Source organism: Lycorma delicatula, chromosome 5 (assembly GCF_047948215.1).
Source record: "Lycorma delicatula isolate Av1 chromosome 5, ASM4794821v1, whole genome shotgun sequence".
In the NCBI taxonomy this organism is placed as follows: Eukaryota; Metazoa; Arthropoda; class Insecta; order Hemiptera; family Fulgoridae; genus Lycorma; species Lycorma delicatula.
In genome coordinates, this window is record NC_134459.1 from 92,676,379 (window position 1) to 92,690,932 (window position 14,554).

General features: G+C 28.6%; 1 protein-coding gene across 2 annotated transcripts in view; it reads left to right on the plus strand.

Annotated features, from left to right (window-relative positions):
* Nepl16 (Neprilysin-like 16) overlaps positions 1-13,935 on the plus strand; it is a 290,999-nt gene extending 277,064 nt beyond the window's left edge. For both annotated transcript variants that reach the window (XM_075365303.1, XM_075365302.1), the window contains exons 13-17: positions 3,894-3,949; positions 4,582-4,853; positions 7,062-7,220; positions 9,206-9,282; positions 13,204-13,935. In XM_075365303.1, the coding sequence (XP_075221418.1) occupies positions 3,894-3,949; positions 4,582-4,853; positions 7,062-7,220; positions 9,206-9,282; positions 13,204-13,303 (664 nt within the window). In that variant the 3' untranslated portion in view covers positions 13,304-13,935. The remainder of the gene's footprint in view (positions 1-3,893; positions 3,950-4,581; positions 4,854-7,061; positions 7,221-9,205; positions 9,283-13,203) is intronic.
* The last annotated feature ends 619 nt before the right edge of the window (positions 13,936-14,554 follow it).

The window sequence follows — 14,554 nt, forward strand, 5'->3', positions numbered from 1 at the left end:
CTACGAGTCGGAGTGTGGAATGTTAGAAGTTTAAAAAAGGTTGGTAGGCTGGAAAATTTAAAAAGAGAAATGGATAGGATAAATGTGGATGTAATAGGAATTAGTGAGGTTCGGTGGGAAGAGGAAGGCGACTTTTGGTCAGGTGATTTTAGAATAATAAACTCAGCTTCAAATAATGGGCAGGCAGGAGTAGGTTTCATAATGAACAAGAAGATAGGGAAGAGAGTAGAATATTTCAAAACGCATATCAATAGAATCATTGTAATAAGGATAAAATCAAAACCTAAACCGACAACGATTGTTAACATCTATATGACTACAAGCGCCCATGATGATGATGAGGTAGAGTGTGTATACGAAGAGATTGATGAAGCAATTAAACACGTAAAAGGAAATGAAAATTTAATAATAGTTGGAGATTGGAATGCAAGCATTGGAAAGGGCAAGGAAGGAAATATAGTAGGTGAATACGGGCTGGGCAAAAGGAATGAAAGAGGGGACAGACTTATAGAGTTTTGCACAAAGTATAATTTAGTAATTGCCAACACCCAATTTAAAAATCATAATAGAAGAATATACACTTGGAAAAATCCAGGCGATACTGCAAGGTATCAGATAGATTATATCATGGTTAAGCAAAGATTTAGGAATCAACTCGTTGACTGCAAAACTTACCCTGCAGCAGACATTGATAGCGACCATAATTTGGTGATAATGAAATGTAAATTGGGATTTAAAAACCTGAAGAAAAGGTGTCAGATGAATCGGTGGAATTTAGAGAAGCTTGAGGAAGAGGAGGTAAAGAAGATTTTTGAAGAGGACATCGCAAGAGGTCTGAGTAAAAAAGATAAGGTAGAAAATGTAGAAGAAGAATGGAAGAATGTTATAAAGGAAATTATTAAATCAGCAGAAGCGAACTTAGGCGGAACAATGAGAACTGGTAGAAAACCTTGGGTTTCAGACGATATATTGCAGCTGATGGATGAACGTAGAAAATATAAGAATGCTAGTGATGAAGAAAGTAAAAGGAACTATCGGCAATTAAGAAATGCTATAAACAGGAAGTGCAAACTAGCGAAAGAAAAGTGTTCAGAAGTGGAAAGAAAATGAACATTGGTAAAATAGACGGAGCATACAGGAAAGTTAAGGAAAATTTTGGGGTACATAAATTAAAATCTAATAATGTGTTAAACAAAGATTGTACACCAATATGTAATACGAAAGGTAAAGTCGATAGATGGGTGGAATATATTGAAGAGTTATACGGAGGAAATGAATTAGAAAATGGTGTCACGGATGCTGAAGAGGAAGTTGAGGAGGATGAAATGGGAGAAACAATACTGAGATCTGAATTTAAGAGAGCATTAAAAGATTTAAATGGCAGAAAGGCTCCTGGAATAGACGGAATACCTGTAGAATTACTGCGTAGTGCAGTTGAGGAAGCGATTGATAGATTATACAAGCTGGTGTGTAATATTTATGAAAAAGGGGAAGTTCCGTCAGACTTCAAAAAAAGTGTTATAGTCATGATACCAAAGAAAACAGGGGCAGATAAATGTGAAGAATACAGAACAATTAGTTTAACTAGTCATGCATCAAAAATCTTAACTAGAATTCTATACAGAAGAATTGAGAGGAGAGTGGAAGAAGTGTTAGGAGAAGACCAATTTGGTTTCAGGAAAAGTATAGGGACAAGGGAAGCAATTTTAGGCCTCAGATTAATAGTAGAAGAAAGATTAAAGAAAAACAAACCAACAAACTTGGCGTTTATAGACCTAGAAAAGGCATTCGATAACGTAGACTGGAATAAAATGTTCAGCATTTTAAAAAAATTAGGGTTCAAATACAGAGATAGAAGAACAATTGCTAACATGTAAAGGAACCAAACAACAACAGTAATAATTGAAGAACATAAGAAAGAAGCCGTAATAAGAAAGGGAGTCCGACAAGGATGTTCCCTATCCCCGTTACTTTTTAATCTTTACATGGAACTAACAGTTAATGATTGTTAAAGAACAATTTAGATTTGTGGTAACAGTACAAGGTGAAAAGATAAAGATGCTACGATTTGCTGATGATATAGCAATTCTAGCCAAGAGTAAAAAGGATTTAGAAGAAACAATGAATAGGATAGATGAAGTCCTACGCAAGAACTATCGCATGAAAATAAACAAATACAAAACAAAAGTAATGAAATGTATTAGAAATAACAAAGATGGACCAATGAATGTGAAAATAGGAGGAGAAAAGATTATGGAGGTAGAAGAATTTTGTTATTTGGGAAGTAGAATTACTAAAGATGGACGAAGCAGGAGCGATATAAAATGCCGAATAGCACAAGCGAAACGAGCCTTCAGTCAGAAATATTATTTGTTAACATCAAAAATTAATTTAAATGTCAGGAAAAAATGTTTGAATGTATATGTTTGGAGTGTCGCTTTATATGGAAGTGAAGCTTGGACAATCGGAGTATCTGAGAAGAAAAGATTAGAAGCTTTTGAAATGTGGTGCTATAGGAGAATGTTAAAAATCAGATGGGTGGATAAAGTGACAAATGAAGAGGTATTGCGGCAAATGCATTAAGAATGAAACATTTGGAAAAATATAGTTAAAAGAAGAGACAGACTTATAGGCCACACACTAAGGCATCCTGGAATAGTCGCTTTAATATTGGAAGGACAGGTAGAAGGAAAAAATTGTGTAGGCAGGCCACGTTTGGAATATGTAAAACAAATTGTTTGGGATGTAGGATGTAGGGGTATACTGAAATGAAACGACTAGCACTAGATAGGGAATCTTGGAGAGCTGCATCAAACCAGTCAAATAACTGAAGACAAAATAAAAATATTTTAATAAATGTTTATAACTTTTATAATAAAAGGTAAGCACCATTCTGTTATTTCATATTTTATACATACTAATTTAAATAGTATATATTAAAATCACAGGTTGCCTATAAAAGATTGAGAATTTTCTGTTATGATTTTTCAGTGGACTCCGTTTGACATTTTTTTCTCTCTGTTGTGTGCTTAGGGTTATTTTTTTTTTGTAAGTTGTAACTCCATTTATTTCCTTATACAATAATTCTCTGGTTCACAGGTTGTGCAAATCTACCACATAGAAATTTAATAGCTGTAATTCCCACACGAGTGAATAAAATCTTTCTTGGCATATAATCTTACCAAACCAGGTCTTTGGTTGGTTATAGTTGTGGATACATACAATGAGTTTATTCATTCTAGCTAATGACATTGTTGTCAAAGTTCATGTGTTAATAACACATGAATGTTCATGTAGTTAGCCATAAAACTCTAACTGAAATAAAGCTATATCTAAAATTAATTATATTGCAGATATTAATTATTAAAAATATTATTACTGAATTACTGGATTTATTCAGTGAATGTTTGATATGTTTAAATTGTTATCTTTATAATTTATTATTATCAGAATTTCATTTAATTATATAAGAAAAAAAAAAAAAATATTTTTAAATTATACAATGTAATTATTGCCACCCAAATCTTTCAAATGTTGTATATGTAAGTATTTAGATTAGTAGAAGGATTGCATCTTGCATGTCCTACAATTCAAAACTGTGAATTCTATTTAAATGTTTAAATATTAAAGATTTATATTATGTTTAAACATAATAGTTATGTTTGTGGAATACATAATTATTAAATTTAAGATTTCATTCTTTTGTGCCAAAAGATTGAAATTTATCTTCCTTAGATTTCATAGATTTTGGTAAAATATCTATTTCCTGAAAAACAAAGTACATAACATGTATATTTAAAATTCATTTAAATATGTTACTAACAAAATATTTAAATTACTTATCTACAGTTTAAATGTTATTTTATTCTCTGTATATTATTATTTTGTTTCAGGTGGGCGTACCCTTTTGTTGTTAATGCCTTTTATGAAGTCACTCTGAATAGCATAGGTAAAAAAAATGAAAATATTTTATTACTTATATTTCAGATTGGCTGTACTAAATATTTTAAGCTTTGGCATCTCTTTATGTATTTGGTTCTTAGCATAGTTTTTTAACCATTTTTGGTCTCTTCACATCTTCAATCAACATTTTTATTTGAATTGTATTAAGAAACTTGCTTACCTAGTTTGACTAAACAAAATAAAGTTAGCAATATCCTTCCCATAACTTAGTTACATAATATAATACCCTATATTACCATAATATGATTTTTATTTATGTAAAATTTGAATATGATATATATTTTAAATATTACCAAGGAATTAGAATATTAATAATAATAGTACTGTGAATAAATGAAAATAGAATAAAATTTTAAGATATCGTACATTTGGTATTTAATTACTAGATTATTGCGATTTGTACCCCAAATATTTTAGTATGGTTTAATTTTACAGAGAAAGCAGAAACTGTTTTCTTACCTATGTTTATAATTATGAACTTTTTTCTTTTTTTTGTTATAGAATTATTTCCCAAGAGATTGCTGAACAATTTGGAATCACTCTATATATTATAGATTTTACAATTAACAATATTTTAAACTGGTCTTAATTAATGGTCTTAATTAATTCTTTTTGCAGTTATTCCACTGGCAGTATTGACACAGTCTTATTTCAGAACAGATATGCCATTGTATGTTCAGTATGGTACAATAGGATTAATTTTTAGCCATGAAATTCTTCATGGGTTCGATTTAACTGGAGCAGGTTATGGTGTGAATGGTGAACGTGACCCATGGATGACTTTAAACACTCGGCTAAGACTAGAAGCTAGATTAGAGTGTGTTGCTAAACAATATGGTGAAGCCTTTCATAGAAAGGTCACATTTCTTGGTACACCTGTTGATGTTCAGGTAAGAAGATTATTTGCAACTTTTGTTTTGTATTTTCTTTTTCTTTTTTGAAGTTTTATCAAACAGATAGGTTTTCACATAACAGCAGCTCTCCACGTATGTTGGATGTTCTACTAGCTTGTTCTTTTTTTACTTCCCTCCAACTTAATCATTTTTAATATTAGGTACCTTCTTTATATCTTCTAACGTCTCACTATTTCACCCATCATTCTCTTCTCAACCAGTTTTTCTGTAACATGTACAGTTTATCGTTTCTCACTGATCTTTCAGTTCTCTTCCCTCCTTAATCTCTGCATCGTGAAGAGGTGCAAATCTCTGCATTGTGAACAGGTACTTTTAACTAATATTATTATTCACAAACATTAATATTCATTCAAAGCATTAGTAATTTGTTCAACTTACCAAGTCACCTTTTATCCATCTATAAATAACATTAAAGTTAAATAAAACTTAACAGTTTAACAAAATAAAATCTCCTAATTTAACAGAAATAGTTATTGCCTTAGTAGACCGCTTTAGTTTTTGTCTTATAAGGACTCTTGCAACATAATGAATTATACCTCTAGCCTTAGCTATTTTCACTCGTTAAAAAAAAGTATATATATATATATATATATATATATATATATATATATATATATATTAAGATTAAATAAACATCTTTTATTCATTGTAAGTATTTTATTTATTATTACTATTATTTGCCATTGGACCCAGGTGGATCATGCAAAGCTATTATAATCCAATTTTCTGCATTTCCAAGTGGTTCTCATTTTCTCTTCATGGGTTCTCTTTCTTCTGTCCACTTTGTTCTTGTTCTCTTTGAGATTTCTTTCTCTGACTGTACTTTCCATTTCCCAATCTTTTGTCTGTACGATTTTTTGTCTAAAATTATCAACAAATTTGTCTGAGCTTTTCCTAGGTCCTTTTTGACTTGTTGGATTCAGGGGATGGTTTTCAATATGTAAATATGTAAGTCAGAATTTTGTGAGTGAGCCTTGTTGTTGGGAGTCTGTGAATGTGTCTGTAAAACTGTAATCTTCTTCTTCAGATGTCTACTGCAAGATTAAATAGTATTTTGGTTGTTTCCCACAATTTTAATCTGTAGCCATTTTCTGATCTTTCCAGGCCAAGAATCTTTCTCATAATTTCGCATTCTTCTTTCAAAATTTTTTTTAGTTTGTCTTTTCTGTGAAATGTGAGGGTTTTGCTGGCACACAAAGTTTCAGGTTTGACTACCACATTATAGGCCAGATTTTTGTGTGTATGGACTAACTTTTTTTGTGGTAGATGTTGTGGGTTTTCCCGTAGACTTTCTCGTTGGCGTAGAGTTTTTGTAAGTGAATATTCTGTGCTGTTTTCTCTCTCCCTGTAGGTTTGCCTAGGTATTTAAAGTACAGCTCTTCTAATTCCACCATATTTTTTAATACAGACATCGTATTTTTTAATAATTGGACATTTAAGGACAGTTTCAAGCAGATGAAATCAGTTTTTTTAGAAGGAAATTTGTAAGCCAACTTTTCCAGCACATTCATTGAGAATGCCTATTTGTTTACTAGTATCTCATTGTCTACTAGTATGGCTACATTGTCTGCAAAAGCTAGTTATGAAATTTTTTGTCATCTTTAGTTCGACATATTATTTCATTTATATATACATACAGAAAAATTATCTGTAGTCATAACTAATAAAAAATCACTGAAGTTTTTAAGATTTAAAAATTAATTCTTGACTTGTAGAAGAAAACAAACTGATGCTTACTACTACATCATAAATCTAATAAAACTTTGTATAGGCTTTTGAAGAAATATTTTGATGGTTTTAAAAACTAAATAAAATGGTAATCACTTTTTTCTTATAAAAATATATTGATGTACGAAAGAGATATGTCATTATTGAAAGTCAATAGTTCATACGAGATAAAATAGTAATAAATAAACTACTGCATAAATCACTCTACTAGAATTGATTACAAAGCTCAAACATTACTTACTATATCATTTCCTGTAGGTTGTTTTAGATCTCTTTCATCTGTGGGATGTTTTCAATCTGAATGCACTGTTTTATGAAGTATACAACATCTTTTAATTAAGCCCACAGAAAAAAAAATTTGAAAGTAAAATATAGCAAAACTGCATTAAATTAACTTGTAACTCTAAACTTCTATTACTTAATATTTAAATTCTACCATTAAATGTTTTATTGCAGTTTGATTGGAATGTAACACGTAATGAAAATATGGCTGATGTTAGTGGTTTAGAAGTTGCATTTGAAACTTGGCAACGACTTCAAGACAACCATCGTGATCCAAGGCTTCCTGGACTGAATTTAAAGCCTGAACAATTATTTTTTCTTCATGCTGCTCAGGTATGTTAGTTAATCTGATGTAAGTAGTATATAACAATTAAATTCAGTTATTGTAATGAATTTTTCAGTAACACATACTAATTACTAGTTAATATTATCTGACTTAGTTGTAAAGCTTTTCATTTTTTGTTTTAATTTTCAGATTATAATTCATAAAGTTTATTTAATTTGATAAATTGTACTTTTTATTATCACTAGCTTAGTTACTTTTTAACTCAACACTTTCATACTCCTTTTGAAGAGTGTTCTGTAATTGCTCTAGTGATAGTCTAGCTCATTGTTATATTATTCATTCAGACACTGTACTTCACCATGGTAATATATTGGAGATGGATCAGGGTATTCTTCAGAAAAACCTGAACCTGTTCTTGCCATTTTGAGGAAGAGCAAAACATGTTTCATTACATATATGTTACCTTATTAAAAAAATTGAATGTCACTAACCTAACCTAATGTTTCCAGCTTTTTTATTGAACCTGTTCTATTTCTAAATAAGTAAGTTTAACAAGAGGATTATAACTATAGGTAGCTTCATAAAAGGGCAGCGCATAAGTTGGGCGACAAATCTCTCTAAATATTATTCCTAATTGAACATCCTGTCATTATAGCCTTGTTTTAGGCATTCTATTTTATGTTTGAAGCACCTAATATATTGATATTCTTCCCAAGAATATCTAAAAACAATTAAAACATTCACATGTTATACATGCATGAAAGTCAAAGTAATAGGGGGGAAAAAAATTAAGATTGTTTACTAATTATCCTAATTTCCCTACTTCATTACAGCAGAAAAAGAGTAGGTTTTTCTTAAATAAACAAAAATTATTTTAACCTTTTGGTGGATATAAGTCAAATTTGTTAAATTAATTGACCAAATGAAGCAAGTCTTGTTTTAGCTTGAGATTTTATCATTTAATCTGTTTACTTTTTCTGATGCAATAACAAGCATGTGTTTCTGATGCAGTAATGGCCAAATGCATTTTTCATTTCTTATTAAATGTTACAGTAAGATTCTTTGCTATTAGGCAGAATTATATACGTACAACAACTTTTCTTTCAAATTGGTATTTTTAACTGACAAGGATAGAAAAATGTAGTAAAGAGGAAATTTCCATCAAGTCGCATGGTCTCCTTTATAATCCTAATATATACCGCTTTGAGTCTATCATTTAATGGTTACGCACTAACTATATGAATTATAAGTTGACATCTTAAAAATTTTACTCCATCTTTAAGCCCAACATTTGTTTCTGAATCCATTTTGTTATAATTTTATGTGATGATGTAATGGAAGTACAATTTTTACAGTCATCAATTCGTGATTAATACCTGATAACCCTGGAAACAGTTCTTAATTAATTACTAATAAAGTAGTTGTTAGCCCCACCTAACATTTTATAATCAATTACAACCAACAATTCCAAGTTATTAATTTAGTTTCATTGTAGAGCTTAATTTTTAACTCAGTGCAAAATGAGAAAGATCTACTGTGTAACAAGTAATTATTTTTTTTACTTTAGTCTTCATTCATTCTTAAATTTACTAACTTGTAAAAATACAAGTGTATAACAATTCTACTTGAAAATCTCAAAGATTTGCTTTTTAAATCTTACTAGAGGAGGCCGCTTTGGTTTATCAAAATTTTGAAGCACGTAAACATTGTTCAAGTGTACTGATTAATTGAAAGTTAAGTTCAATTCTTTAAACCAATTGTAACAATTCATCTAATGAAATAAAAGTGTTAATACACTCTTGAGAAGATACTATCAATACTGCTCAATATTTTAATCAAATTACTTTAGTTAATAAAGTAAATTAGTCCTTTTTCTCATCAAGTGTTGGGTAACTGAATTACATTAATTAGAAAAAGAAAACTGATTCTTGCAGCAGAATTAGTTTTTGTTAAAAAAAATGGGCACAATTTTTTTGTTGTTTGCTTCTTTGAATTTAATTTAATTTTTATTTTACTCATTGATTTTTTTTAGGTATACTGTACAGATATGTCACCCGAAGACTACATTGTATTAGTAGAAAAGGACTTCCACACTCCAGCACCTGAACGGTAAGAAATCTAGAACAAAATATTTTTGTTCAGTAGTCTGAATAATTTCTAGATTGAATTGCTCATAACAGAGAGGAAACTTGATAGAAAGAATTAATCATTAAGGATGTATCAAATGAAAAGTTTCTCAACATAACTAGATAGACATACTAGTAGCCAACAGACCTTTTTTTTTTTTTTTTTTACTATGAATATCACAAAAAATTGTGGTCTTTAATATTCTAGATTCCATCCAGTATGAAACCAGGTTTAATTCGAAACCAAATTTTACATTTTCAACCAACTAAAAATATCAACAAACTACAGTAGACCGTACATTAATAGATCTGGGTAGAATGTATGTTGACCAAGTAACTGAAGAATTTTTAAAGTGAGGTCTCTAATGAAGTAAATTATATAAAAATAATCATGAAATCATCTATTAGATTTATATTTAAGATTGATAAGTGCAATCTTTTTAAGCATTTCATATGTTTCTATGAAATGCAATAAAATTAGTGTATATAAACATTTGATTAATGTTGTACAGAGACCCATGGAGGGACAGAATAATGTATATAAAAACATCATCAAAAAATATCTTGGAAAAAAGGAGTTTACCTGAATTTTAATTTTGACATCAATTTCAATGTTAGATAAAATTAATGTTTATCTAAGTGTGGTGCCTTTTTGTGTAATGAATTTTTGTACAGTTAAATGTAAAATCAGAAAATTACAGAATTTTTATGGCTATAAAACTCATAATTTAAAAAGTAATACATTAAAATTCTATGTAAGAATTGATACACTAAAACTTCTCAACTGATGATTTCCTTTGTATACGTAGCATGATGTACATCATGAACCTTAGTTCTACAGTAATCTTCTAGCATTTAAACTGAATTTACCTTTATAATGTTTTCTATTACTGAAATATTTTCAACCATAAGTAATGTTCATCAAATAAAGATCGTCTCCAATATTTTGAGTAAAAAGTGCTGGAGTGAATGAAGAAAATAGATTCAGGTATTATTATATCCTATAACTGTGTTAAGAAACATTCCACATGATATCCTGGTAATTAATTTTAAGATTTATTTAATCTAGAAAATTATCACAAATTTCTTAATTACTCAAGAGAGAATTGAACATTTAATTTTTATTCTTTGTGAATTTATGAAAATCCTTTCTTAAATCTTAAATTTCTAATCAATTCCAGTTTCTTATGATGATTTTTTTTACTAGAGGAATGAATAATCTAAAGAATTAGTATGCAAATACTTGTTACTACTACAAAGAAAACCTCTTGTTAATTATACTTGGTGGAATCACTGAAAAGACATCACTCCTCGCTTTATAAATTTACCATACGTGAAAAATTATCCATTAATATTCGGCTAGAAAACTAAGTAACTTTCTTCTGCAAATCATTGTTTTACCCATGACTTCAAAAGCCCAAAACTTCTTAATTTATTTGAATGAAATTCCAGCTTTGCAGTCTTGAAATTTTGAACTTTATTTTTTACAAGTTTAGATACTTTTACTTTAAATTACTTAGCTCACCTTGTGATATTAGAAGAGCTTACTAGACTGTACAAATCTGAATCATTGTTTTCTTCTTTAATGTTTTCAAAATTGTTTTCTTCATTACTACTTAGATTCTACAAATTTCAATAAATTTGGAAACCAAAAGATTTTTGTTGATTTACTAATGTGCTTACCAGTAGATGGCAATGAAAAATGATATTAAGTGTGAGTTTAAATTACTTAGAATTCCTAAACACATCTACTAAACAAAAGTAACAATCATTTAGGTATGATTAAATAACACAAAATGGTTTTGTGTTAAATCATAGACATGTTTTACTTGTAAACCATAGCAGGTTTGTACACACTAAGCGGCAAGGCCTTGACCGTACCAAGCAAGAGTACAAAAGCATGACTTTTACCATCCCTTTAGATTATACAGTTGGTTCCTTTGTTTCTGGAACCCTAAATGTCTTATCAATATTTACTTATTTCATAGCTCGTCAACATTTTCTGGAAACGGAGAAACAAACACTCTGTCTTTAATTTAACTCCATACAAAGAAATCCATTGGAGTTAAATCAGGCAATTAGATAGATGGTGATCAGATTATTACCTTTTATTGTGGTCAGATTGATTACCTTTTATTGAATAATTTGACTATTATTGAATAGTCAAACTATTCATAAAAGGTGTACTGTTTTTTCCCCTACAATTTTGTCATAGTTTCATTATATACAGAATAAAACTATCTGTATCATTCATAATCTTTTAGAAATTATGAAAGATCCATTGTTTACTCATTTACTATGGCTATCACACAGACTGAATAAAAACATTATACTAAAAAAGATATAAGAAGCAAATAAGCTTTGCATGTATTCTATTTTGATTTGTACAGATGTGATTACATTTGTTTAACTACACATAATGTATGTAATTACATTACATTAATGTATGCATCAGTGATGTGATAAAAAAACAATAAATAGAATTATTTACAACAAAAAATGAAGTGCGAAAAGAAAAGGTAAGTAAAATTGTTTCTTTATTAGTTACCAAAACCAAACAGTTGACAACCTGACAATGAGATACCAATCACTTCTGCAAATTTATATTCTTGTTAGGATTAGGCTTAATTTGGAAAGTATGGAGTGAATTATTCTCATTGGCTTTCTTTACTGAGTTCAATATACAGTTATAAATCGGATGCTAAGCCCCACCAAAAGGTAGGGCGTTTCATTCTACGATACCTTTCCACTTCAAATTATTATTAAAATTATTTTTAATAACTTGTATTTAAAACTTTACTGGTTTTATTTAACTTAACTTTACTAGGTTAACTGATAAATATGTGTAGATTTATACAGAGTATTTCTAAATTAGTTATATAAACGTATCCTTAATAATGAAAAAAGTAAATCACTTACAGAAATGATTGCTACAACACTGCAGTATATCTTCAAGTATCATTTACAAATGTCTATTCTATTCTATTCTATGATTAAATAATAATTTTTAAATGGTTTTAAAACAAACTCACCTGAAAAAGTAATCACTACAAAAATGCTCATTAGTCTTTATAAAAAGTTGTAAAGATGAGTAATTAAATATATATTTCTACCTTTTTTCTGGCTAATTAAAAAAAAAGGTAGTCAAACAGCTTCACTTATTTGTCACACCATGTCTTTTCTTTTTTGGTGATATGATAATTTAAGTTGTTTGTTGAATTATTGAGGGGTCCGAGGTTACTTGTCAAATAGGCTGTTTGTTGAATTATTCCCTACTGTCACAACATAGCAAAATTCAGTTAACATTTTTATATTTATAATATTTTACACAATCTTTCTAATAGTTATTTTTCAACTTTACTACTAAAGAGAAGGTAAAGAAGTTTTAATTTCATTTTTTTCATGAAGCAAATCCTAAGGTTTCAAAGAAGCACATAAAGACTTTCAGCAAACACAATATATCTCCCAAACAGTGATAATTATTTGTGATAATTATTTTACTGAAATTAATCTTTTTAAGATCCATATTATTCCTCTGTACTCTTAAATTATATTTAATTTCTATTAATATAAACCACCTAGTACAAAATAAGATATGTCTTATCTCAATATTCTGTACTAGGTGATTTATATTAATAGAATTTAAAATATAATTATAGATCAATGCTTCTCATATCACCAGTTCAGAAATGTAGTTCAATGATTTTCACTTGTTCTAAAACATATATAATTTAAGGTTGGTGAATAAGTGTTGCTAAATTTTTCAATTTTGAAAATTTCAGTGATTATTCTGTCAAAGGTGGCTGGGTATGCATCATGAAGTTTGAATTCATGAAATTTCATTAAATAATAAATTTAAAGTTTTTATTATATATAAATAATAAACTATACTTTATTTTCACAGGGTGAATGGTATAATGATGAATTCTCAAGCCTTTTCAGAAGCATTCAATTGCCCTGTTGGATCAAAAATGAATCCTGGAAAAAAGTGTTCTACTTATTAATAATAAAATGGTTATAAATAAATATATAAATAAATACATAACGTACCTAATTGAATGTGCATGTGAGGGAAATTAACACCAGTTGTTTGTGTAAAGTTTATATTAATATTATGTATAAAATAATGGTTCATCTGTGATATTTAATGACAAGCAATTAATTTAGATACTTTAAATTAGTGTATACTAACTTAACTAACAACAACAAAATTTGAATACCATAAAAAATGAATTTTAAAATTTTTATTAGCTTAATTTGTATAGAGTGATGCTTTTTAATATAATAATTTTAATGCGGTTTATTGTGGAAGAATATAAGGATAAATAGATATATTATTACTGTCTCTAATACAGATTTTTTTTGTAGAATGTTTTGATGTGTTTATTACATGTTCCAAAGACATCTTTTTTTTTAGTAAAAAGGATTTTTTTTAATAAAAAGGATATTTTTAATATCCTAAGTTGTTATAATTTTTAGGCTAACATTTGCTGTTGATTTAGAAGTGCCAATGAAGTAATTTTGTTTTTATATTTGTACAATAATGTAAAGAAGTGTTAAGTTGAAAGAGCAATAAATGTGTTGTTTGTAAAATTTTATCATTGGAATGTTGCTTGCATTTATTTGTTGGGTGTTTATTAAATGATTATTAATAAAAAAAATTATCTCTTTCTTCATTTACAACAGCTTCACTTGTCCACTAATTTCTTATTTTTCTTTTAGTGATTAAAAGTGTAAAACTTTGTATAATATTTCTTCTTTTTTTTAAAGTAATCTTTATGGTTTTGAATGCAAAATGTAAAATAATGTTTACATTATCACAAAAACATTCTCATGTTTTACTTACTACTCCAGTATCTTATTTTTTTAAATTTCTATTTTCAATAATGTTTATTATTTGTATCAATATACAGCAAATTCTGTCTGGTAAACTAAACAGTTTTCGTGTTTATTGTCAAAATATATTAATTTATTATTAATTCCATCTTCTTCTTTCATTCCTCAAGTGGGAAAGGAACTGGAGCTGTATATTCATACATATATGTATATTATCAATAACAGATGAAAACATGTTGTTTTGTTTTTAAAATCACACAGAATTTGTCATGAAACCACATTGAGGAATAAAATTAACTTTAGAAATTATTGTGCTGTCAGAATTATTATTAAGTAAGCAACCAAAGAGATCAGCTAGCCTTTATTCCAATAAATGGAAATCAAGTATGTTGCTTCGCTCCTGCCTTAATCTTCATTTT